We start from the raw sequence: 27,907 nt of genomic DNA, 5'->3' as shown, positions 1-27,907 counted from the left end.
TTCGCATCTTGGCTCCTTTCTTTATTTTTCAGAGGTCGCGCTTTCAGTCTTCTCCGCATGTAGGACAGGGGAAAGATCTCGAGCGCCGGCACAATGGACGAGCATGATATTTGTGGGTGGGGGGAAACTCTTGTAAGAAAGTGACCTGCTAGAGGGATATCTCCCCCTGCTCTAGCCCCATCTCTTTGAGATTTATATTCGAACAATGCAGATTCGTAAGGATTAGTGCGGGGTGGGTACATCTATATAGGCTGGGAAGGGTGGGTTGGGTGACCTATGGAGGAGCCTCTGAATTTCTCCATGTGTTTGTAATCTACATTGAGAGAAAGAAAGACCAGAGAAATGCAGCTTTTGTTTTATCCCCACCTCTCCCTATTGTGCTTAAATCTGTGATTAAGGCAAGCCTGTGCTGCCATATAAAAGGATACATTTCTGTTTCCACCTTAGTCCTGGATATCTTTCCCTAACTGGCTCTTTGGGAATTTTTGTTTTTCGTTATTTCAGTTTCTCCAAAACGCATAGGTATCTTTGTCCTATTATTGCAGCCTTTATCTGTGTGTGCTAGGTATGTGGATTAATATATGTGGTGTTACCATCAATCGATAATTCCCAGTTTTATATAAAAAATATATGAAATGATATGAAACTTTCTGATGCCTTCAGTGGGCACAGCACAGGGATCAATTCTCAGAGCGTTCATCTCAGAACTTGATCATTTCAGTGAGGTGGTTATCAATAGTGCACAAATGAAGATGTTGCAATAAAACAATTTGCAAAAAAAGTTTAGCTTGGTGTGGGGAACATGGGGATGATTGTGTCTCCTATTGGGCCTCTGGTGTTTCTATCACAGAAACTACTTCCACTGTTTTGGAGCCTTTACAGATGATCTGCTTCACTTGCTATGCAATTGGGAGAACTATACCTCTCTCAGGAAGGTAGATGTTTGATCTCTCAGCTGGTGTGACTGTGTATATATGTAGCTTTTTATAGTTGTCAGTTTTGGCTTCCTTTTTTTGTCTATCATCCTTGAGCCACAATGTTTCCAAAATAAGATCTCTTGACTGTCTCCACTCCCCCCATCAACTATAGTAGTGAACACTGTGTCACAACTGTACAGTACAATATACAGAAATTACATTAGCATCTGTTATATAGGCCCTTTTGACATCTTTATGGATGAGAAAGATGGCTTCCCCTGCCATGCCATATTATGTGTGTTTTGAAATGATTTTTGTTTCAACTCTGTAAGAGAATGAGTGTTTCTTCAAAGTACCACTCGAACGATAAACACAAGAGATGCTACTGTCTTCCAATGTCATACTATTTAAATTAATCTAAGAATGTTGTTCTCTTTTTTTTTCTCCAGTGCATATAACTCCTTATTCTTTAAAAAGAACAAACCTATGGTTCAATGGTGGTGATGGTGGAGTTCCTCTTGAGGCTTACAGCTGCCTAGTTCCATAGCTGTTCTGGGTCAGCAAGGCTAGCCTGCTTCCCAGATAAAAGATAACTGTCCTTTCCCCTGCATATGGATTGGATAGCTTATTATTGCCTTTGAACTTGTTCTTGCAGAAGTATCCTATAATCATACCTACACACCATTGAGTTTATAGGTGGAGGGCACACCACTCTTATTTGTCTCCCCTTAAGTGCAGAGATGGGGAGCTGTAGGCCCCCACATGTTGCTGTACTACAACTCCTGTCATCCCTGACTGTTGACCATGCTGGCAGAGGTTGATGGGAGTTCATGTCCAACAACATCTGGAAGGCTACAGGTTCCCACTCCCTGCCCTGGTGGTATAATTCCAGGCACTTGTTTCCCCTCCCCCCTCCAGGCCAGGCTTATCTGTGGGCCAGCCCTTGAAAAGAGAAAGGGGTGGGGGAATAACAGATGGGGTGCAAAGAGAGCTGTGGGAGTGTGAGGAGATAACTGATATGCAGAAGAAGGGGGAAACAGAAGGTTATGAATTAGGATGCAGACAGAAGAGAGTGAGTGCATGCTAGACATGGTGCACAGAGGAGGAATCTGAGCAGCAAGCATGGGTTGTAGATAGCCCTGCAATGGAGGTGGAGAGAGAGAAGAGGTCAATAGAGAATGGGTTGTAGTGTGTCACAAATAGTGTGTATGTAGTTGAAGCAATGATGCAGATTTCTTGCTATATTAGCAATGTAGAAGTGGCCCTCAGAATGACTTGAGCCATGCTCCTCTGCCACAAAGCCTATTATGTGGCTGGGCACACATTGACTGATCATCTATGTGTGGGAGAGGGGGGAGAGGTTGAAGAAGCAGTGGTGGTCAGCTACCCTACAAGAAACACCCTCTACTCCTTTCATGCATGTTATCTGGGATGGGTGAATGATACATGGGCAGGAAGAATCTGGGAGACCCAAAGAGCCCTGCATTTCCCCTCCCCAAATATTTCAAGTGTTGGGGGCCAAAATGTGGAAGAGCATAGGGAAGGGTACATTATCTGGATTGACTTATCTGTGATTGCTGAAAGAAACAACAGTATTGTCCTCTATCAATTCCATGTCCTGCAGCAGGTATGTCAACTTTTGTGGCTGTGTGTGTAGGAGTGGGTTTATAATCCTTTCTTGGGTTGGGCAAGGTGCTTAGTTTATAAGAAAACAACTCTGCATGTGTACGTGTTAGCGTGACACTACTCTCCCCAGCCTCTTTAGGGAGGAGCCTCACCACAATTGCACTCTCTTTTGTATTTACAGTGGACCCTCTGGATACGAACTTAATTCGTCCCGGGGGTCCGTATTTACCCCAAAAAGTCTGAATCTGGAGGCGCTGCTCCTGGCACATGCATAGTGCAATAGAGCGCTTCTGCGCATGCACGTGCGGTGAAACCCGGAAGTATATACTTCCTAGTTTGCCGCGTTTATAACTCAAAATTACGTTACCTGAAGGTAACATAACCCAAGGTACCGCTGTATTTCTTGCAGACCTCTTCTAATCATGTTTACTCAGAAGCAATGTGCTTTGATTCAAGTAGGCTTTAGTGTCTTGATATGTTTAAGATTGCTGTCTTAGGGGTTTGTTGTGGCAGAAGTGCTTTCCCCCTCTATCTTTCTTTTCCTGCAGGAATTGAAGGTGGTAGTGTAGACTATTCTCATGAGCACATTAAACATATGGAGTTAGACCCAGGATTCATCTAGCCCAGTGGTTCTCAATTGGTGGTCTGCGGACCCCAGGGGGTCCACTTAAACCACCCAGGGGATCCATGACACCATTCACCTAGCAAACCTATCACAGAGATATCAAAATTTTCAAAAGCAGGGGGTCTGCAGTAGCCAGCCAATTGGGAACCACTAATCTAGCCCATTATGGTCTATCCTGGAGGTTGGGAATCTGTGACCTCCAGATGTTAGTGAACTCCAACTCCCATCAGTCCTCATCAGCATGGCCAATGGTCAAGAATAGATGGGAGTTATAGTCCACTACCATCTGGATCTTTTGCCCAAAAAGCATGTTTATGTCACAAACTGGTATGTGATCTTATTGTGGAACATGCATCATGACCATGATTGTGAGAATTTCCACTCAAAGCCCCCTTGAATTTTCAAATTTGGTTATATGAGCCATAATTGCTGCAGAGTGGGACAAAGCCGTGTTGAGTAAGCTGTAGAGCCGGAACTAGTGCATTTGATGATTTGAGACTTCTGAATGAATGTGTATCTTTGTGTTTCATGGAGAAGTCTGAAGGATGGAGGAAAGGCATGAGGCATGTTTACACATGGTGGGTTCAGGTGGCTCCAGCATTCCATGGCTCCTTGTTCCACATGATCCATTTTAGTTGGTGAATACTTAATTATGTATCTTTGAGTGATATATTTGCTTGGTTATGTTCAAGTCAAGTTCTGGAATCTTTCATGAACCCTTTCTTGGCTCAAAATCTCAAATATTGCCTTTTTTGTTACAGTAAACTTGATTAATTGTATTGTGATGTTAGAGTAAAAAAATACATCTAGCAAAGGCAGCTAACAATAATAAACACTCTAAAACAAGTTCAATTCTAACTCATGTGGTAGAGATACTCTGTAAAAGTGATCATATTGGGGAGACAACTGGAAACTCCCACCCTTGAGTTTTGGTTCAGCAGGGATTGGAAACCTATGGCCCTCCCCTCATCCCCATTCTATTAGCCATACTGACTGTAGCTGATGGGAGTTGGTTGTCCAACGAGATCTGGAGCGCCACAGATTCTCCATCCCTACTGTCAAGCATGCAAGCAAAGGTAATATGTTTTTATTCGCTATAAGTAATTTTCGAACATAATCAATTAAAAAAAAAAAGATGTTACTTGTGATAGTCAACCCTTCCAGTTACTACAGTCGTACCTTGGATCCCAAACGCGTTGCGAGTTGAACGTTTTGGCTCCCAAATGCCGCAAACCCGAAAGTGAGTGTTCCAGTTTTTAAACGTTCTTTCGGAAGCTGAATGTCTGACGGGGCTTCCGATTGGCTGCAGGAGCTTCCTGCAGTCAATCGGAAGCCACAGCTTGGTTTCTGAATGTTTTGGAAGTCGAATGGACTTCCAGAATGGATTCCGTTGGACTTCCGAGGTACCACTGTATTAGGCTTTTCAGTGTTTCTGTGCCTTTGGTTGTCATACTGGTATTTCTCCTCAGATTGACAATATTACATTGAATTCATATGAATTTAATCTCTTTTATATAGTATATCCGGTGTCTCACTAGCATTTACCAGGACTGATATGTAATGGAGACACAGTTCGTAATGCAGTAGGATCATCATGCGTGAAAGAAGTCAGTGGAGGGAGGGATGGGGAATATAAGGAATGAGCTGTCCTTCCTCGGAAGGACATATATAAGATGACGATGATCTCTAGAAGAGTAGCTAGCTGTCCAGTACAATCCTAGACCTGTATACTCAGAAGTAAGTCCTGCTGCGTTCAGTGGGACTTAGGGGTAAGTGAGCATTGCAGACTGTGTCTGTTGCAGCACGAAGAACTAAAGAATCTTGTGACGACCTTTGAGGCAGGGATGAGGAGGTGGGACTGGACACCTACAAATGTTATTGGACTTCAGCTCCTATCAACTTCTGCCAGAATGGCAAGAAGTCTGTGATGATGGGAACTGTAGTCTAGCAATATATGAAGAGCCACAGATTCCCCATTCTTGCTTTAATGGCTAACAAATTATTGTGGGATGACTGCAGTCCTGTGCACACTTAACTGGAAGTAAGGCCCATTGAACTTGGTAAGCTCTACTTGTGCGTAGATTGCTATGAGCTTGCACTGTACATAAATATAGTGTATTTCAGGTGAATGATTTTAGAGCTGGGGCACAAAATACAAGGCCTTTTTATACTCCAGGCTGCCTAAATAGGACTTGAGACATAGATGAAATGGTTGAACATTAAAGCATATAGCTCAAATGCAGTGAACCAAAATAGACCTTTTTTTGCAAACTGACCAGTAATACACTTTGAAAATGTGAGACAGTGAAACAAAATTAGAGCAGTGATGAGTAAGTACTCCAGAGCAAATGGAAACGATGGTATGGAACAATCCTGGCCAGACTGTAGTGGCTGCCAGTTAATTTCTGGGCCAAAGTGCTGATGTTGACCTGTAAAGCTTTACATGGGTCAGAACCTCATTGCTTTAAGGACCGCCTCTCCCCATATGAACTGACCCGGACCCTGTGTTTGTCACCCAAGGCCCTTCTCTATGCCCCCCTTCCCCAAGCAGTTTGGAGGGTGACAACACAAGAACGGGCCTTTTCTGTGGTGGCTCCCTGTCTGTGGAACACTCTCCCTAGAGAAGCTCACCAGGTGCCATCATTACATGTCTTTAGGCACCAGGCGAAAACATTTCTCTTTACCCAGGCCTTTGGCCGTTAAATGATCAATGGCCTGTAAAATGTGTGTGTGGCAGCGGGGCTGCTATTATGATGGTTTTTTTATTATTATGTGTATTATTATGCTGTGCATTTGGTTTTTTTTTTTTTAAATTTGCTCCATAAGTTAGGTTCTTAACAGGTCCATGCAGCGGGGGTGGGGGGCAGAAGCTGGGTGCGCTTGCCCCAGGCCTTGGAACTCTGCATGGGTTCTTAATGTTGAACACAGCCCTGAGATGTTTGGATAGAGGGTGGTATATATATAAATTGAATGAATAAATAACAGCAACAATAACAATTGTATGAAACAACATGCTTGTTATTGGGGTTGATGGCAGATTTTATTGGTGTAGAAATATCAAAAAGATCAACATTTTAAATGGTTATCTAGATGGACAGAATAATCACCTGTTCAAAGGAAGGCTATATTTCAGCCCTCTGTCCGTGCATTTAATGGTGAAGAATATTAGCCTGGAGTCTTTCTCTCCTGTTCAGTGTTCCAGTCAGGTTCTTATGTGTTCATCTATCACACTGGTATCTAAGGGTCTGCTTCGTTGCCTAGCACTTTTACGGTGTGGGGGGTATTTGTCTGTCTAGCAGGCTAATATATGAACAGCCTGCAAAGTCATCTTTTAAACCTCTTAGATCTGGTGTTTACAAGGGAGTGATTGCCCAGTGGGGAGATTACACAGAAAGTTGCTAACTAATTCTCAATTTTTAAAGTGGCAGGACCTTTGAGGCCTGCTTATGTCTTTGACAAATTTGGGATAACCACAGTGTGGCCAGGGCTTATTTTTGTTTGTGACATTAGTTAGAGTACTGGTACTTCTTCTTTTTTTCTTTGCTGCCCAGGGTAGTAGTGACACCTCATATTTTAGTAGAAAAAGCACTGGGTACAGCTGTTGAACAATTAAATTAGCCGAGCCCAGCATGGATCTTAGTATTCTGTGTTATAATTGATCAGTCTCTTTTTAAATTGTCACAAGGCACCACTGTGGTTATTTGCTCAATATATGTGCACAGATAATACAGGACGGCTGCTTAAGTCTTGGGAAGCCAGGAACCTTGCCTGGAAAATGCTTGAGCCGGAAGCCACGCCTTGGTTTCCGAACATTTTGGAAGTTGAACTGACTTCCAGAACGGATTCTGTTCAACTTCCAAGATACCACTGTATTGGATTAGCTGATGTAGACTCCAAATTGGGAGTAAGGGCAGCCCTTCGAGAAGCATGTATGCTTGATGCAGTTTCCATCAGGTCTCCTCTTTATTCAGTGGAACTTTGCTGCTTTAAAAAAAACAAATTCTTAGCAAAGAGATGAACTACACAGAGTATAACAAAGCAAAATGTAAAGTGGGAGAAATATGCTAACAATAGGCCTGCTATCGGATCAGAAGACACTCCGAATGGCAGCATTATTGTTAGCTGATTTCTCTGGCCACTTTTTCTCCTTTGAATATAAATTGATATGCAAGTAAGTCATGCTTTGGAGTAAGCTTGCCGATTTTAGTAGGCCTACTCTGAACATGGCTTGCTTGGATATTGCTCATATACTCTGCAAAATGTGATCTTCCTGCAGCCCTCGGAGGATTGTTTTTGAAAAACTGCCAGGTGCCATTGCTATCTGAAGCCTCTCTGGGAATTTCCAGGCTGCAACCTTAGTTTTCTCTCTGTGTGTTTTGAGAAGATGGTTGCTCTGGGTTTTTCAGGCGTTGTTTAGTTTCTAAAAAACGACAACCCAGAGATACAGGAGCTCTGGATTGCCTTCTGTTTTCTACATATGTGGGGATAGGCTATGGTTACTGAATAATGAGGGGAACTCTGCTTTCCTTGTTCTCAGCTACTTTATTATTATTTTAGTACCACTTCAAATAATTCAAGACGAAGTTGTGGCTTAAATTAAAATCTAATTTTCACGCATACAGCCTTTTTGGGGTGGGGGTGGCAATGTGAACTATGAAAAATGGTCTCTGCTGAGCTCCACCCAATATAGTTTGCAGCATGGTAATACTTAGTTCCACTTGTTCACGCTAATCTATGATGCAGATAATTAGGTGTCGGATATATGTTACAGATTTAAGCACTACTGCAGATGTGACACTGGCAACTAGGAAGTAATTACCATGCATGGAGCGGTTTCAAGTCGCTCACTCCTTGTGCATAAGGTATGCTCCTCCATTTTGTAAAAATTCAATTATGTTGTTAAAAGCCGTGCACCTTGCTTATGCAGATTTCCTTAGCTGAATAAATCGACACAGGTTGTAAAATTCTGCATTTATAATGCATAGTTGTAGGCTTGAAAACCATGGGGTAGGAATGGGCCTGTGGGAGCCTCTCCCTGTTCCCCCCCTCTGGTGTGACCATGAGGAAGAGACTGGAAACTTAGCTTCTCTTTTAGATTAACTGCAAATTCTTATATCCAAGCTGACAAACGGTGGCTAACCCTAACTATGCTTTCGTTGAAATCAGGCAAACTAGAAACAATGGATTATGAAGCTAGGTTATTTCAACAAACCATTGTTGGGACTACCGTAACCACAGGATTGGGGATTGAACATAATGATAATAATACTTTTTTATTTATACCCTGCCCATCTGGCTGGGTTTCCACAGCCACTCTGGGCGGCTCCCAACAGAATTAAAAGCACAATAAACCATCAAACATTAAAAACTTCCCTAAACAGGGCTGCCTTCAGATGTCTTCTAAAAGTCAGATAGTTTTTTATTTCCTTGACATCTGATGGGAGGGCATTCCACAGGGCTGGTGCCACTACCGAGAAGGCCCTCTGCCTCGTACCCTGTAACCTCACTTCTCGCAGTGAGAGAGCTGCCAGAAGGCCCTTGTAGGTGGACCTCAGTGTCCAGGCAGAACGATGGGGGTGGAGATGCTCTTTCAGGTATACTGGGCCGAGGCCTTTTAGGGCTTTAAAGGTGAGCACCAACACTTTGAATTGTGCTCAGAAACGTACTGGGAGCCAATGTAGGTCTTTCAGGACTGGTGTTATATGCTTTCGGCAGCCACACCCAGTCACCAGTCTAGCTGGTGCAGTTAGTAAAAAACGAAAGTGATCTCCTTGTAGCTGTGGTGGGAGAGGAGAGGGAAGGCTCATACAGGATCATTTCAGTAATGATAAACCATGGCTCAGTGTCATGTCTAAACACAGCCATTGGTCTTGGTTGTACATCATGAATTAGCAATATATGCAAAAGCTGGAATGAGCCCAAGCGAAAGCTCATACTCATGTACTTCCTCCTCCAATACAACTGGGAAAAGGTAACATATAGACATCATGGTTGTCAGTGTCTACTAACTAGTCATGTTGGCTATATATGACCTCTAGTATTGGAAATAGTATGCCTCTGAATACCAGTTTTTGGAGGATACGAGCAGGAAGGTTATGTTGCACTCATGTCCTGCTTGTGGGCTCCCCATAGGCATCTGGTTTACCACTGTGGAACAGGATGCTGTGCCTTTGGCCTGATCTACCAGGATTGTTACATTCGAAAGAAGCCAACTTCAAACCATGGTTTATGAAGCTGGTTGGTTTATTTTATTTTAGGCCGCAGTCTCTGGTTTGTACAACAGTGACAAGCTGAGATTACTTGAAAATGGAAATTATTCCTGGCTGAGCAGAGGCAGGGATGAGAGAGTGTACAAGACTAAGCCTTCCTTTGAGGTAGTTCTAACTTGTGCGCATAGTGCTAAATCATAGTTTAGTGTTAATGTGAGAGTGCCACTGTGTCAGGCTGTAAATAGAGGCAAATATGTTGCGTTGAGTTTATGGGAGGAGAAAATACCTATGGGGAACATCAACAAAATGGCTTTGTTGAGCAGAAAAGCAGAGTCGTTCAGATGTGTTATTTGGAAGGCCACAGATCTGTCTTGGGAACCTTTCTAGAAAACAAAGCTTACGGACAAAGCTTTCCTTGAAACTTCTGACTTTTAAAGAAAAATAAAGAAGCAGTCGTAGCAGTCAAGGTATTAATACATTTGAAGACCCATTTGTTTGGGCTTGTTTCATAATCTGCCAAAATAACTGCAGTACTCCACTATATTTAAAGTGGAGAATGTCGCAAAGGAACAATTGTGACATTTGATATCTATTTAAAATGTAAATGCTTTGTAGCATGAGGCAGTTTTTAAAATCTCTGCATAGCATTAAGGTACAAATAATTTATTTTCCAAGAAGAAGAAGGCGGCCTGCCCTCTCATAGGGATATAGTGTCTCCTATTGTCATCTGGGGTGAGCACACGCATGCTGGGGTGTGTGTGAGTGGGGTGTGCCTAAAGCAAAATTGGTAGCCCCAAAAATTTTGGGCAGTGGCAGCAAAAATAGAATAAAAGGTAGGCATGGTGCTGGGGTAGGCAGAGAGGTTCAAACCTCCCAATCCACCACCCTAATAGGACTGCAAATGGCCTCATTCCTGGAAATTGGGATGGAGAGGGGGCAAGTAGCCCACTTTCCTAGCTGATCTGCATGGGACTATGTCCCTTGTGCATTTGAGAATGTGCAAGCATGCATGAATGAATGTGAAGTGGTCACACCTGCTTTTGGCCACATTCACCATGTAGCTCCCAGAGGGTTGGCCAAGAGTGAATGTGGCACTTATGCCAGAAAAAGTTGGCCATCCCCATTACAGATTATTTTTTTTACAGTGTATTGAACTTCCTGTTACCAAGATCAGACAAAACTTGAACTCTGTCAGCTAGGTTTGCAAAGTTCTTTGTGGTCTTCATGACAGTTCCATGATGTAACCAATTATTGTTCCTCCTGCGACAGCAGGAAGCAGGATTTCAATGCTAGCCAGCTGGCCCATCAAGTGTTGTCAGTTGACTTCCATCAGATGTTGTTAAATTTTCCATGAAGTCAAGAGTGCCTTGTCCGCATGCTTGGTTGCAGTCTGTGCTAGGGATGGGGAGTCTGCAAATTGGTTTGCTGTAGACTCTGTCACAAGCATCCTTGCCCTGTCTGATGAGTGTGACAGTGAACATGACAGGGATGAACCCATTTTCCCAACTCGGAGCTTGGGAGAAGGGGCATGGGGTGTGTCCCTAAAATTGCACTTAGCTTTGGAAGAGTTCACAACCAAAATCTGTGAAATCTGGGTTAGCTGCCTGAGGTTTTTTTTTAATGGACTGTGGCAATAATATATGCCACAAATGCTTAGGACAGTGTTTCTCAAACTTGAGTCCTTGGACCACAACTCCCATTATCCCTGACCACTGGTCCTGCTAGCTAGGGATGATGGGAGTTGTAGTCCAACAACAACCAAGGACCCAAGTTTGAGTTGACCATGAGTTGTCATAACTTTCTCTGTTTTGTTATTAAAGCTACATATGGCTGTGATGTGACTGGTCAGATGCCAGCATTAGTGGGAAGGCAAAACCGAAAGACAGGCTCTTTGTCAGACACCTGACTCCTGTGTACTGTGCCCACTGGAGCACAGTCTCTTGCTTAAATCAAATGGCTGGGAAGAAAAACCTGGACCACCCAAGGTGGGATCTGTACCATTTTACATTGCACACAGGTGCCCGACTTCAACATGCCTCTCTTCCGCAGGTAAGGAAGTAGTGAGTGGAGCTGAGGAGAGAACAAAAGGGACCAATGGAAAATGGATAAATATTGTTTTAATTGAAGTAGACCTTTCTGTAGGGGGGCGGGGAGGCTAAATTATTTGTCTGGTTCTAATTCATATTGCTTCATATGAATTGCTAAACATGAGATCGCCAGTCACATAGTTTTGGGTTTTGTTCTTACTACAAAATTCTGTCTGATTTGCAATCGCTTATTACAGGGTTGGTGAACCTATGATCCTTGAGATGGTCTTGGGCTGGCATGGCCAGACAACAGGGGGCCTGGGCCTGGGAGTTGGGGGTGTGGCAACAACTGTAGGGCCACAGGTTCTCCATCCTTGTCCTACAATGTTCCTTCCAGAGTGGGGAGCTGTGTTGGTTGGCCTGCTGTTGGCAAAACAGCAAGTGGGGCCTCTTAAGGCTGGTATGGTGGTTCCCAGTTGGCCATCCACAGACCCCAGGGTGTATCATTCGCACAACTAAAACTACCACAGAGATACCAACAATTTCAAAAGTAGGGGGTCCATAGCTTGGCTTTTAAAAATCAGGGGGCTCACAGAACTTGGCTAATTAGGAACTACTGGGCTAGTATACAGGTATTCATTGTTGCATAAGGTTTTGCCAGCGCACTTCATCAAATACATGAAGTGGGCAGATGGGTTGTGGGGCGTGTGTGTAAACCGAGTGAGGTTTGAAAAACAGTGAGTGCTGCTGATTTCAATGGTGTGGTTGTTTACTATATGTATATATTTCATGATTTTACTATAACCCACTCTGGAAAAGCTTTTCCAGGGAATGGCAGGGTAGAAAAGACTTTTTTTTAAAAAAAAGTTTAAAAAGTCCAGGAATGCAAGAGGAGCAGGTGTGCTCATAGTATCATGTGGAACACTCTGTGCATCTGATAAAATGGGGGTTATATATATATATATATATATATATATATATATATATATATCCACTGCACCCTCACAAAAGCTTGCCACAAGAAATCTATTGAGTCTTGAAGGTACTGCAAGGCACTTTGTTTTTAAGGGATTACTGCATGTCAAGAAGTATTCTCCACCCAGCTCTGTAACCAGCCAAATTCATGCATGGGTGGAGCGGGTTTTCCACCAATTTGCCTGAGCCGCAGTAAGAGCAACAAAGACTCCTGCGGTACCTTGTGGTGCCACAATACTCTGGTTGTTGTTTGTTGCTGCTGCCGCTGCTGCTGAGAGAGAGAGAGAGAGAGAGAGAGAGAGAGAGAGACTTTCCTCACAAACTGTGACACAGTGTGTCCAATAATAGTCCATCTGGCTTAGGGCTCACATCGCGATTTTTAAGTGCAAGTTATTTCAGAGAAAAGTGTTGAGTAGGAAGGTCTGTGCTTCCAATCCTTGTTTCCAATTTTTGGCCGGCAAATGGGGATTGAAGCTCTTGGCAAACCTGGTTTGACCCTGTTCTTTATGAAGTTTGACATTCTAAATTGAAGAGCCTGCCAACCAACCTTGATGCTTGTTTTATCCAAGGTCACAGCTGGGGTCACCATGGGGAAAGGACTTTTTCATGTGCATGCTGAGTTTTTTGTTTTGTTTTGTTTTGTTATTTAGTGGTTTGATGCTTTCCCTGCTATTCTCAGTGCTTTGGTCCAGGAAGCCTATGCACTAAGCAGCTAATTATACCTTTATCAGTGCTGCCCTTGGGGCTATTAAGTGTGCACTCAGTCGTTGAACTTCTTGTCTTTCTTGTTTGCTTCTCAGATTGTTTTTTTTTTGGGGGGGGGAACATTATGGAGGATTTGTAGCAAAAACAAAAAACCTCCTTCAAAACCATTATGTACAATAGTTATGTTCCTCAGTCTGCTTATTGTTGCTATGAAAATATTATTAAACAGATTGGGTGCAGCAATGGGTGGTGCATGTGTTTATCTGAGCGACATAGTGCCCAGCTCAGCTCCTTCCCAAATATCGGTGACTCCCCACTTATGCGGGGGTTACGTTCTGGGCCTCCAGGTGCATAAGTGAGGTATGTGTGAGTGGGGAGCCTGTTGCAGTACATAAAGCTTTCTGCCCAATAGCTGTTGAGCGGGTTAACTCCTGTGTGTCACTTTTTGAGCCCTTGGAGTCTTTGTTTCTGAACTTTTGGCTCACTGATGCCCTCTTTGGGCTCTGTGGAGGGTGTCCTTGTGAGCTACAAGGACTTTCCAGCTCTCTTCCTCCATTTCAGGTTAGAATTTACTGATTGATTTCCCAGCGCTGTGCGTATACGCTGTCATGTGTGAGTGGGGGGCAGGTGCCAGTGGTAGAAAAGCCCATGGAAACTGAGCTTCTTTGATGGTGACCTGTTTAGTAATAGGGCCCATCTGCACTATACATTTAAAGCAGTATCATAGCACTTTAAACAGTCATGGCTTCTGTGGGAATGTTGAGGGTAGCACGAGGAGGATATATTGATTATTAATATCCTTCCTAACTTGCGCTAGCAGAGTGCATTCCCCCTTTACGTAGCAGAAAACTGGTTGCAGACTCGTGTGAGCCTCTTAAGACAATAAACAATTCAACCTGGCTTGTCCAGATTGAGATATGTGCTATTATTCCTGGTAAGACCCCTTTGACACCCCCCCAAAACAGAATAAAGACACAAGAGTCTTATTCATAAGTAACAAAAAGTAGTTTTACTCACGATCAGGCAGAGCACAGTTTGATCTCTGAAGGCAGGCTTTAGGCTTAAAGTTACAAACATGTACAAAAAGGTTTACCCCATATGGGAGATAACCTAGGGGTGAACCAGTCCAGTCCAGGTGAATCAGGAAGTTTGCAGGATGAAAAAGAAGATCGAAGAGAGGGAGGTGGCGGCATGACTTGGCCTTTTATCAGGCCTGGAAAGGTCATGCCCACCTAACAGTCACATGCAAGGAAGGATGCTCCAGACCGGATGTAACAGGAAGTTCAGCTGGCTGAACCAAACATTCCCTTGCATGTCCACTCTAGCAAAACAAGGAATGTTGCATTTGACTGCTCCCAGTGGATTACATCCCACAGCTTCCCCCAAAGAATCCTGGGAACTGTAGTATTTTTAAAGGTTGTATGAGTTGTTAGGAGATCCCTATTTGCCCTCATAGATCTACAGTTTCTGGAGTGGTTGAATTCGCTCTGGGAATTGCAGCTCTGTGAGGGGAATAGGGCTCTCTGTAGAACTCCTAGCATGGTTAACAAATGATAGTTCCCAGGATACTCTTTTTTGGGATGAAGTGTGTGTGTGAAGCCATGACTATTTAACGTGGTATAATAATGCTTTAAATAAATACTTTAGATGCAGCCATAGCTGCAGCTTTTTGGGTGCTCTTTATCATATGTGCTTTATTTGCTTCATATGGAATGTCATGAAGTTCAGAGCCTTGACAAAATGGGGCTAATTCTCCATTGATTCCCTGCCTTCATAAGGCATATGTAGACAATTTAATAGGAGGCAGAACTCTTCCTGTGCACACCTGCAATTTCTGTAGTTCCTTGTACATAATGCTACCCTCAAAGACTGTTCAGGAACTTCAACTGGTTTGGAGCATGGCTGCCAGATTATTAACTGGAGCATACCAATCTGAACACATCTATCTTGTCTGAAAAAATATTTCCTGGCTTCTAGTGTGTTTCTGAGCAAATCATATTTATCTGTTTTCGGAATTTATATACTGACCAATCAACAAGGTCCTATGGGCAAAAAATCCTTAAGGTGACTCAGGATTGAAATGAGAGTGTGTGTGCGCGCACGTGCATAATCTAGAGTATTTTAGTTCATTTTCAAGAAATTCTAGGCTGTGTACTATGGAGCAGATCTCTGGGGTCACTTTTGCAACAAGATGGATGTGGTGCAAATTTATTGCAGCCTAGCAAGCTATAAACACTTGGGACAACTGGTTCATCATGTGGCCAGCTGCAGCAGTTCCCTCAGTGAGTGTGCAGCTTGGCATGTAGAAAGGACTGACATTAATACTTCTGTGTTTTACAAATTTGGTGGGATCAGTTTGATGGGTGGTTTGCACTCTGGCTCCTTGCAAGCATTCCTTGTACTGGTAGATATGAACTTGAATTTGGGTTGGGATTCCACAAAGTTGTTGTGTGCATAGAAGTTTTGCTCTTATTCTCCTCCTCTTCCTGTGTGCTCCCTAAATCTGATCAGGAGAGGTGGGTGACCCCACAGAACATGTTTAGGAGGGTGTGCAGGCGGAGGGAGGAAAGCCCTATTTCACAAGTGGACCTTACCCCCTCCTCTGCATACCCCACTTGGTGCTAAGTTGAATTCCACTTCAGATATTTGCATTTTTGTTAAACTTTAGGTTTTGATTATGCCTGGCATCAGATCAGTATAATTTCAAACCACTTGGCATATATTGTTTCTGTTGTTTTTTGAGAACTTCCCTCTGAAAAGATAGGACTTTGTGTCTCCCTCATTTAATGGTAGCCTAGTTAAGTTAAATTGGATTCCAAACCCGTTAAACCTACAAATAAAAACTTTTAAAACAGAATCAACATGCTGGTCTCATTCACATGTCAAACTAAAACCATAGTTGAGAACAAGCCACGGCTTTACTCTGGCTCTTGTTCTCCAAGGTTGCCATGAGAAGCCGTTCAGAAGCTTTCACTTCCATTTTAGATTAATTGCAGTTTGCCTTCATTTCTGAAACTAGACAAACTGTGGTTAATTTTGACTTTGGTGTGTTGAAACAAGCCTACTTCAAACTATAGTTCCAGAAGCCAGCTACCTTGTTTCAACTAACCATGGTTAAGATTAAGCACAGTTTAGTGTGTCATCCAAATCCTGAACTGTGGTTAATCTAAAATTGAAGCAGAAAATTCCAGTTTTCTCCTCAAGACTACCACTGGAGGTAGTGTCAGTCATAAGCCAAGGAAAGTTTGAATAAGATTTCATTCCAAGTTTCTACTCTTTAACTGCCCAAGCTCTGTCATTTGCTCAGTTCCCTTCAAAAAGTATGTGAAAAGTGCCTTTCCTTCAAATAACCAGCAACAATACTAGGGTGATCTAGCTATCCCCTTATCATCCTCTCTCTTTCCAGCTCTCCATGCCCCATGAATAATTTTTGGGGATCATGCTGTTACTGAAAATTAAAGGTCCAGTTTTGGAGGAAGGAACCTCTGTGGAAGGGGTGGTTAACCCCCAGCTTGGGGGGCTGATCCAACCTAACAGCCACCCAAAAACCCACCAATTGGTCTGTGTGAAGCCACTACTTTGCTGAAGATAAGCACATCTGGGTGTCCCAATGCCTAGATGGGTAACTGCTGGGAACCACATGTATGCTGCCTTGGATTCCGTGGTGGAAGAAAGCCAGGATATAAATGGAAGAGAAAATAATTGCAATAAAGAAATTAAAAGAATGAAAGAAAATGGACACAGCCCTGGGGTGGGTGGAGAGGTTTCAACCTTCCGGCCCACCACTCTGATGGAGATCCAGATTGCTCCCTCTCCAGTCACGAGATTTATTAATTGATGATCAGGGAACAGAGAGAGATCTTTGAGTGTCATGTGAGAATGTGGGTGGTCATGTCCACTTTTGACTGTACCCATTGCTGGCCTGCAGCCCCTAGAGAGTTGGTGAAGGTTTTTGGCTAAATAGTTAGCCACCCCTGCTCTATGTAAAAAAGGAAGAAGCACCCCCTCCAATACAACTAGCATTCTATGTTAGATTTCTCTTCCACTCAAAAATAGTATGGCACCTTGCCATAAAATTTAAGGCAGTCATTTATCTCAGTGCTGCTGTCTCTTGCTGACAAAATTTCAGACTTAATGTACCCCTGGAAAGATACAAAAGCTATTGTGTAAACAGAATAGGCGAAAGGAAATAATTGAAGCAGGAAGGCCATTGGCCTAATGAGCTCAATACAAGGGTTGTACTCCGGTCCTAAACAATGAGAGATTCTAGTTGAACCTCCTTTGGCTAGAGTCACTGAAACGGTCCCAAGCAGCCTTACTTGGAGAGCTCTTCAAAGAGCTCTTATTAATCAAGGATGCTTTAGGCCTAGATGTCCACAATCAGGCTTTAAAGGACAAAATGCAGAACAGTACCCATTATTGTCCCCCAGCTCCTGCCCCTGCTTCTTGGGGGAATCTTTGCAGAAGTGTTGCATAACCCATTGGCAGAGTTATGGCTGACCCTTGAAAATCTGACCAAATCTGATTGGCAAGGGGTAGCCAACATGGTGGATTCCCGGCTCCCATCAGCCCCAGCAAGCATAGCCAATGGGAAGGAATTACGTAGTCTGGCAACATCTGCAGGGCACAGTGTTGACAACCCCTGGAATATAGAATTTATCTGCATCAGGTCAGCATTCCCACCACCAAGCAAGCATTCTCTGCTTCAAGAGGTTCCTCTCTTATAGGTTTGTGCCACAGCCACTTAAAGCCTACTCCTATAATTACTGTGGTATTCTTAAGGTACTTTCCCCAGTTTGAATTCTCAGGACAAAAACTGCTGTGTTCAGCTAACAAATCACTGGATTCATGCAGCCTCCAGCTAATACATTACAAAGTCATAAAGGGATGGGATGGGTGGGAAACCCAGCGCAGTTGCTCTCCTGATGCAGTGGATATGGACATTGGGGTGGTTTTGTTACATCGGCCAAACCACCCTGAACATACATGAACTTCTTGTGAGAAATGAAGGGATAGCTCCCGGGGCAATTTCTTCCTTGACACGAAGCCCTTGTTTGTGGTCTGGTGACTATCAAAGGGATCCAGGTAGTTGGATGTTGTAACACACAGGAAAGCTTCATAATGTAAGGTGCAGGCCAAAATTAACAGTTAAGATATTTGAAGTCCAGCTGTTGACAGTAGGCTTCAAGATGCTCTTTTTGTTTATTTATAGTTGCACAATTTACTGTTGTCTTTTTAAAACAACAACAGTTTTTTATTGGTTTTATATACTTACAAAAGCACTGCCATTTGGCAATAAGCCATCTTCAAAAGCAACTAAAATAATTATAGTCAAAACAAAATAAAAAATTCTTTCCAGTAGCACCTTAGAGACCAACTAAGTTTGTTCTCGGAATGAGCTTTCGTGTGCATGCACACTTCTTCAGATACACTGAAACAGAAGATACACTTCAGACACACTGTTTCAGTGTATCTGAAGAAGTGTGCATGCACACGAAAGCTCATACCAAGAACAAACTTAGTTGGTCTCTAAGGTGCTACTGGAAAGAATTTTTTATTTTGTTTTGACTATGGCAGACCAACACGGCTACCCACCTGTAACTAAAATAATTATAGGTACTTTAAACTCAGTAAATAATAATAGTCAGGCAGTCAGTACGGTCCAGAGTAAAATACATAATGTGCTGACTTAAGCCAATATGATACTAACAAAATGACCCTCTTTCTGTTAAAAGTAATAGGGTGGTCCTCTCAGTATACCTAAAATAACGCAAAATCAACAAAGGGATCCTCTATAAAAGTCTGTATCATCCACATCCATTGATTTGCCAGTATCTGGCATAGAGTATGCGCTTTCACATTAGTTTATGTCCCCAAATCATACCACGTACTAATAAATTTGTCTTCTGTGCTTTGACCTCCTATGACTTACATTTTTTAATGTCTGTTCTTCCATTATTGCCGTTTCCCAAATCATCTGTACCAGTAGGTAGGATTAGCATTTGAAGGATTCTTCCAGAAACGTGCCATAGATGATCTTGCAGCCTGCAATAAATGACTACTTAAGTCAATATTGTGCAGATTCCTGTCTCTTTGCCTCTCTCTCTCAATAGTGTGTGTGTGTGTGTGTGTGTGTGTGTGTGTATTTATGGTTGTCAGAGGATTTTGTCTATGGCAGAGGGTGGGGAACCTGTGTCTTCTCCATATGATATTCGACTCCAGCTCCCATCAAACTTAACAATTGGACCTGCTGGCTAGGACTGATGGGACTTGGAGTTTAACAGCAGCTGGAGGACTACTACAAGTTACCCATCCCTGATCCATAGTGTTAATATCTGGATAAGGGTGGCTGCATTGAACTTTAAAGTTTTATCTAAGCCTGTTGTACAACCTTAATACAGCGAGTGGCTGTGGCTGATGGGAGTTGTAGTCCAGATTTTCTGGAGGGCACCATGTTAGGGATGGCTGGCCTAATGGCTGTGTTATGAGCCTCATTTTTTTCCAATAAGAAAGCCCTGTACCCTTCAAGTTACATTTCCCGAACTCTTATAACTCACAAGTAACATCATCATCATCCCAGTGTGGAGTACTGATACACTCACCCACCAGCATTTTGATGTTTTTGCCCACTTCTCTAGTGCTTTGGGACTTCATTTTGTGTCTTAGGATTCAGCGAGGGACGTTTGTGCTGAATCGGTATTATTTAAAGAAACAGTCTTTTTAGTGAGCTAATTGTTTATGGTATATATTATCTTTAAGTCAAGCCTTCCCAAACCTGGTGCGTTCCAGATACTTTGGACTGCAACTCCCATCAGCTCTAGCCAGCATGGCCAATGGTCAGGGATGACAAGAGGTGCAGTCCCAACACATTTGGAACTCACCCAGGGCAGGGAAGGCTGTTTTGAATAGACAACATACAGGCCCTGATTGCTGGAGGAGTTTTGTCATTTCACTGATGGATGGGGCTCTTTATAAAATAAAAAAGGAAAAGGTAACTGCAGCAATGATGACCTAGAAATACTGTCTGTGAGGAAAGAGACTTTGCTGACACTCTGCTCTTCAGATAAGTCAATTAGGATGTATTATTGTACTGTACTGTTTTGATACTGGATGATGCCTGTAGGTTTGCCCTGATTGTTTACTTGGCAAGAGATGTGCTTTACAGCTGTCTGATTAACACACACACACACACACACACACACACACACACACACCCCGCCGGCCTCCCTTCTCTTTTGAACTGAGCTTGACCTGTTTTCCTTCAAGTATGCCCTAGTTTCTGTACATCCAGGAGCTTCAGATGTTATCATTAGGCAGGTTATTTTTCTTTACGTTAAAAGGCACCTGCAAATAATAGTTTTTAGGATGGGGAGACTTTTTTTCCTTTTTTGTTTTTTAAACCATGCAAGTGGTACTTTTGTAGCTGCATAAGCAGGGCCACATGGGAGCCTGAGGTTGAAGGGTTGTGGGGGTTGTGGTGGTGAAGCGAGGAGTGTGTGTCTGCCAGAATTAATGGAGGAAGGGAGGGAGAGTACTGTACTGTATTGGAATACGTGTGAGCAAAGATTCATTTCATTATGGAGGGGGAAGGGAACATAGAGCCTGCAGCTGCTGGTAAAGTGATACAGAAGAGTTGGCAGCATTGTCACGGGGGGGGGGGGGCACTCCAGTATGTGCTTCCTCTGCTTCTCTTTAAAAGTCCTGTTTGAAAACTCAGGATTTTTTGAAGACACTGACACTTAAAGGAGGGACTGCATTTCTGTGTTAGGGGCAGAGGATGAATGAAGCGCTCTGCCTTGCTTCAACCAGCCTGTTGAAACAGATGCATAATAATAATAATAATAATAATAATAATAATAATAATAATAATGCTTATAATTTATAATAATATATTAATTACCCGCCATTCACCCTAACGTCCCAGGGCAATTCACAGAATAAAATGCAGGATAAAAACAAGTAAATATTTAAAACAAAACAGCAAAACAATAATCACCCCTTCCCACAGACACATTTTAAAGGCCTGGTTGAAGAGGAACATTTTTGCCTGGCACCTAATATATATCTAATGAACCTCCATCTGGCATCAGTGGAGAACTTGCAGATACCAGATTTCTTAGGACACTTTGCATGACCACTATCTTTGGTAGCAGTTTTAAGGCTGTAGTTGTATATACCAAGGAAAGGGAACCTCTGGTCCCTGTCATTGCTGGACTCCATCTCCCATCATCCCTGATTGTTGGCCATGCTGGCTGGAGCTGAAGGGACTTAAGAGTCCAACAGCATCTGAAGGAACACAGGTTCTCCATTTCTGCTATACATACTAACCTGGGAATAAGTCTCATTGAAATCTGCAGGGTACACTTCTGAGTAACCTTGTAAAGGGCTGCACAGTTAGTGCATTCAAACATAGAGGTTACGTTGTAATTCTTACATGAATAATTTTATTGGGATGCGGAGGCCAGGATATGGGTAGCATTCTGGAGGACTGCATGTCGAAACTCCTGACAGTGCGGTATATTTCTCAAAGTAGCTGCTAAAAAACATGAAGCTGGCTTCAGGGAGTCATCCAGACTTGCTTTCTCATCCAGCCTTGCCCTGTGCTGTCGCCAATATGCAAAACCTTGCTGTCACTTGCTCTGTGTGTCTGATGCGCTCACAGACAGAACAGGAGGCGACTGCTTCAGTGGTTCTTTCTCAAGCGTTTTTTCTCTTTCTTTTGGTCGTGTCTGATTTCAGCAGACAGCTCCCATGGCAAAGTATCCGTCTCCCCATGCAGTTGACAGTCAGAAATCCATATTATAATTTGTTGGCTGCATTTTTGTTGTTGAACAAAATGTGGGTTTCTTTTTTGTTTCTCTATGTGTGTTTTTTCCCTTAGCAGTTGATGCCCCTTATAACAGGATTAGCTCCTTTTTCTTCTTTGGGGCAGACTGCAGTGCTGTGTAAGACATGAGAATAGTTGCAACGAATGGTTGCAAGGGAACAGATAGATAAATTACTACTTTTTAAAAAACAACAACATGACAGCTTTAAGTATCTCAGCTGGGACTTTATGCTGTTTGGCTATTTGCTTTCTTCCTCGTTTGCCTCTAACCTTTCCCTCTTTTAAAATTTTCTTTCAGGATGGACTGCTGAACGGAGAAGCATCATAGACCTGGTCATACAGCACGGCTGGTCCGCTCCCAGCTTTATTTATCTATTACTAGTTATTTTGAATTGAACTTTTAATAACCTGCCAGCTGCTCTTCAGACACACATGGTGCATTGTTGCCATTCCCAGAATCACGTCTTTGAAATCCAGGCCCTTGGTAACCTTCATCGAACAAAGAGGCGACCTAGAGGAGACATCTGCAGCAGGACTTTTCAAACCTGCTGCCCTCTAGCTTCTCCACTGGCTGTGCTGTTTTCCTAGCACAACATGGAGCCCACCATGGAGGGTTGCTTGGTCCAGGTTCTGCAGAAGGATGTTGGGAAAAGACTTCAGGTTGGCCAAGAACTGATAGACTATTTCTCAGATAAACAGAAATCTGCCGATCTGGAACATGATCAGACCATGCTGGATAAAATGGTTGATGGCCTTGCTACCTCGTGGGTAAATTCCAGCAATTATAAGGTAAGACCGATGTGCAGAGATGGGATTGCTAAGGTCAAACATTGCTTCAAGTCTGGCTGGTTTGTTTTCGCAGGCTTTCGCCAACAGTTATGGAACAGAGACATCACTCTTCACTTTATAGCTTGCAAATCCTCTTCATCCCATGCATTTCTTAGTGATCTGTAACTGATGTAACAGCAAGTTTGTAATTTTGTGGCATTTCGTTTCTGAAAATGTATACAACCCACACTGCAGAACTCAAAATAAATTAAAAAGAAAAATACCCCCCCACACACACTTTTTTACTGATGGAAATAAAAACAGGATCTTCATTACTGGGCTGGATCAGGGTCCTTGCTTGTAATGGTGAATATGCTGGATTTTCAAGCTCTTTTAGAGATACCCTGTTGCAACAAACAGCAATACTTGTAGGAAAGTGGACTTGGGAAGAGCCTATGCATAAGGGCAGAATTTCATAATGCAAGAAATACAGGAACCATCAGCCCTGTGTCACCCCACCCTCCTTCATAATGTGCAGCATAACTTGCCGCGATCCTTTTCCTGGTATTATTACATGGTGGGGCTTTTAGACACTGCTTTAATTGTGCTACACATTATTGAAGGGCCAGCTATTTTTAGTGGCAGCTTGGTATAATCATCCTAACCCAGCATTCGTCAGCTTGGTGTCCCCCAGGTGTTTTGGATTACAATTCCCATCAGTTATATTGACTAGGGATGATGGGAGTTGTAGTCCAAAACATCTGGAGGGCACCAGGTTGGCAAAGGGTATTCTACCCTAATCAGCATTCTTCAAGGCCTTCTGCAGGTCTTTTCCATCCCTACTGAAGTTTATTTTAACTGGAAATACTGGGGCTTAGACTTTCTGTCTTCAAAGCTTTCTTCCTTCTACCACTGAGCTATCACCCCATTTAATGTTGACTAAATACTTGAAATTCACAGCTGAATCTTCTTGAGTGTCAGTTTGTATTATTTGAGATATTGTCTGAAACAGTTTCATTAGCAGGAGCTGTGGCCTGACTTCTGCACATCAGCAGTACAGTCCCAGGTCAAATGGGGTTCTAGATTGCATTTGTCTGCATTTCACATATCTTACTTTTCACCCATCAGAAGATGATGGTTATCTGGCCAAATGTTTAAGCCAGCCTTGCCCACGTTGGTGTCCTCTAAATGTTGTTGGCTTCTAACTCCCATCAGCTTCTTCCATTATGGTCAGTGGTCAAGGAATGATGGAAGTTGTAGTCTAGTGTTATCTGGAGAGAAAGTGGACATGGGGAAAACTGGTGTGAATGGCTTTCAACATGGAGCTAACCAGTTACATCATAAGCCCAAGAGTAGTTCAGAAAGAATATAACAGGTGGAAAAACGTGTAACTTTGGGGCTGGTTGTTGCTCATTGTTACCTCAGTTGAGGGATAACAGGATGTGGATCTTTAAGTAATGGTCACTGCCATATGCGCCCTATATATAACTTCTTGGTTATCTAACTCCTGGTGGCAAGTGCTACAGTTGTTAGCAAATAGTTCTCATGTGGGTAGTTTCAGTGAAGCCTTAAATAGTCATTATGAAGGGAGCATGATTTAGAGATGGTATCATAGTTAAAAGATATTCTGATAACAAAGAACATTGTAAGTTGCTCCTTTCTGCTATCAGAAATTGGAAACTGTGGCTCTCCTCTCTTGAGTTGAGAAAATCTTTTGAGGATGTTCAACCCTCAAGGCTGAAGAGAGGTAGCCATAGACATCTCTCCGTGTTTATCCTAATCTGTGACAGTGACAGAGGGTGTAAGGAATATCTGAAGCGGAGGAGGGTTAATGCTGACTAACAATTGGATTCTGTGTTTAACTAAATAATGCCAAATTAAAATAGTGGTGTTGTAGGAAACGAAATTGTTCCATTTGTGCAAGGACTTCCACTTGCACAACAGTACTTCCCCCTGCTCTCCAACAAGTCTGAGGCAGATTTACAGGGAGTGTGGCAGGAGAGGAGAGGGAAGGGAAGTTCTGTTGCACAACCAGAAGTCTTTGCTCAAATGGGATGGCTTCATTGGATACAACCTATGCATTTTAGCTGCCCCAAATTACCTTGTGAAGCGGTCCTTAGAAGTGTATCTTGGATCCCAAACGCCTTGCGAGTCGAACTGAATGTCCGCCATGGCTTCCTAATCAGGAAGCTAATCAGAAGCCGCATTTTGTTTCCGAACGTTTTGGAAGTTGAACTGACTTCCGGAACAGATTCCGTTTGACAACCAAGGTACAACTGTACTCTTAATTCAACACTTTTCTGATTAAGCTGGAGGAAATGAGTGCATTAGACAGATACTGTTTGAAAGACCTTGGCAGGAAATGAAAAGCAACAGCTGATGATAAAACATAGCTAGGGGAATTATTTCAAATTCATTGGATTAATTGTAGCCTACCACACAAAGGGTGGTTGCGTGGGCAAATGCAGAAGGGAAGAGAAAGCACTCTGAAATTTATAGTTCTGCTGAATTAATTTATAGAGCCACACCTTTGAAAATATCACATACATGTAAATCTACATAATTTGATAACAGCATTTTCTCCAAATCATATCTTTCTCCCTTCCCCCTTCCCACATGCTCCTTATTATTTTGGTGCTTTGGATATATCTGTAGAGACCAGGGATAATACGACTTTGGTTATGGCAATCCTAATTAATTTTTTCCTCTTTAAGTATTCTGAAAGTATTGTGGTTGTTGTTAGGCTCTTGTCATTTTCTTTAGCTTGCCCCCTCGTACCCTCATGCCAGTCTTTCCTTGCTCTTTCCCATCACTTTCAGCTTAGTAACATGCACCCTTTCTTTTTTTGCACTACGTTCTCCCTTAACCACACCACAGTTGGGTCAGGGCTGTTCTGTGCCTGCACCTACCGATGCAGCTGGCGATACACTGCTATAGTTGTGCATAAGCTATGCGCCATTCCCAAAGATGGCTCTCACAGCCATGTTTTTCACTCCCCTGTGGCCTCATCTCATCATACTTTGGTAATGTAGGAATGCATAGAGGATCTGGGACACGGGACAGAGAGGATCAAGTGGATAAATAGTAATAACAAATGCTCTTCCCTCCCTCCCTCCCTCCTTCCCTCCCCCCCTCTCTCTCCCCCCCCCCCGATTCTGGATTCTGATGATGAATTTGTTCTCTGCAACACGAGATGCTACTAATGCCCTATGAACGGCGGGGGGTTGGCGGAGAACGGAAATACAGACAGAAGCAAATTGACATCTGCATTGTTTGTTGCGGGGCATTGCTGGAGGTTTATTTTGCTTTGTATAATTGAGGGTGTGTGTGTGGAACAGATGGCTTGAACTTAGTTTAAAGTGGGGTGTCTGTTAAAATTACTCGTATGTAGCAATCATCATCCAGCTGCTTTAAGAAGCAGACATGCTTTCTGAAGCATGCTTCTTGTTCTGTTGAAGTTCAGTGAAAGAAAGGAAACATGGAATTAGCTTGATGATGATGATGATGATGTGAAATGGACAGTGTTAGTGTGCACTTCTGCTAAAGCAAGCTATATGATCTATGAACTTGATGAGACCTAGGAAGGAAGATGGAATCAATGTCGACAGCTGAATAGGACTTATTTGTTGTGTAAGTTTGAATGGATGCTCTCTTTTATAGCACTCTCCTTATTCCAAAGTATCACAATCTAATAGGACATGGCAAAGGCCCACAATTCCAGTTGCCCTTCAGTTGGACTCCAGTCTCAAAAGTCTTGTAACCCCTTTTGCCAACAGTTGTAATATAAGTGAATATAATTTATTTATGGTCTGCTAACCTGGGGGGGGGGGGGAACAAGTTACAGAATATAAAACAGATACCGGTAAGTTTGTTGAATGGCAGGGGGGGAAAGCATAACTGTTAGTGTGAAATAGCTACATTTAGGTATTTTGCCCTGGGAATCAAAAATTGGAGCTCCCTGTTTGAACGACCAGAAGAGACTTTGGAGATCGACCAGTGAAAGTCTGTGCAATGGGATAAATCAGATTTCCTCTAGTCCTCCTGATACAAAACCAACATGTGTGAAACCACTAATGCCCAGTAGCTTGTGGGTCAGATATGTTAATACGACCAAGCAACACAGCCGCTATGGGCTGTGTTGCTTTTGTTTATTTATGAATATTTTAATGAGCAAAAAATAATGTTTGTCAATAATGAGGTTAGAAAGTCAAGGTTTGCCTTGTTATTTTCATTTTCCCCACTTTTGTGGCATGAGTAATACTTTGCATGGGGGAGACAGAGGTTAGGCCAGGTGAGAAGAAGTTCCTGGCCAGCCTTAACCTTCTCCGCATTTGTGCTGCTTAGCTGTGTGTCACTGTACAGGCCTCTAAAGTAACACCTCTCTGAAGTTGTTAGCACAGCTTTTTTGTTTTTGTGTGTCTGAATTTAGCACAGATGTGCCAGTGTGATTTGCATTTGCGGTGTCTTCTGCAGGGGCTCCTGACCTACATTTTCCACGGCAAGCTTTTAAAGATATAATGAGCAAAGCTACATCAAATTTTGCGACAAGAAAACTCGAAAACCTTATTTGGGATGCATTTTGATGTTAATGTAGGTAGATGTGCACAAAGGTACTTCATTTGTGGCATTCGGTTCCCTTAACCCAGGGGTCCCCAAACTTAGGCCCGGGGGCCCGCGGACAGTCCAGGAATCAGCGTGTTTTTACATGAGTAGAATGTGTCCTTTTATTTAAAATGCATCTCTGGGTTATTTGTGGGGCCTGCCTGGTGTTTTTACATGAGTAGAATGTGTCCTTTTATTTAAAATGCATCTCTGGGTTATTTGTGGGGCATAGGAATTCGTTCATTTCCCCCCCCCCTTCAAAATATAGTCCGGCCCCCCACAAGGTCTGAGGGACAGTGGACCAGCCCCCTGCTGAAAAAGTTTGCTGACCCCTGCCTTAATATGTCAAATATTTGGGGAAGGGGGGGGAGAAGGAAGTAAGAGCCATGGAGTAGGGCAGCTAGTGTACAGGAGCGGTCCTTCCTACTGAAGACCTCTCCTCTTCTAGCTGACTTTATGTCCTGTAGAGAAGTGCAGGGCCAGCTTTCACATGAAAATTAGGCTTTTGGTAACAGATTCTTGAGTGGGCACCCTACTGGGTATGGAAGTCCTGTCATTTTGATAGCTTTTTTGCCTTGGGTGCAAATATATCTAATGTTCGCCCACTTAATTTTATTTATTCATAG

The 27,907-nt window shown here is 42.9% G+C and overlaps 1 protein-coding gene across 26 annotated transcripts in view; it reads left to right on the top strand.

Moving 5' to 3' along the window:
• Window positions 1-27,907, top strand: part of CLASP1 (cytoplasmic linker associated protein 1) — a 162,259-nt gene that overhangs the window by 470 nt on the left and 133,882 nt on the right. For 24 of the 26 annotated variants that reach the window (XM_033162207.1, XM_033162199.1, XM_033162224.1 and 21 more), the window contains exon 2: window positions 22,210-22,700. In XM_033162207.1, coding sequence (XP_033018098.1) covers window positions 22,506-22,700 — 195 coding nt within the window. In that variant the 5' untranslated portion in view covers window positions 22,210-22,505. Of the gene's footprint in view, window positions 1-22,209; window positions 22,701-27,907 lie in introns of those variants that run through there. The other 2 variants (XM_033162345.1, XM_033162336.1) reach the window with 1 other exon arrangement.

This window comes from Lacerta agilis, chromosome 1 (genome assembly GCF_009819535.1).
Source record: "Lacerta agilis isolate rLacAgi1 chromosome 1, rLacAgi1.pri, whole genome shotgun sequence".
NCBI classification, from domain to species: Eukaryota; Metazoa; Chordata; class Lepidosauria; order Squamata; family Lacertidae; genus Lacerta; species Lacerta agilis.
Note: the sequence above shows the minus strand (reverse complement) of the source record. Positions and strands in the feature narration are given on the sequence as shown.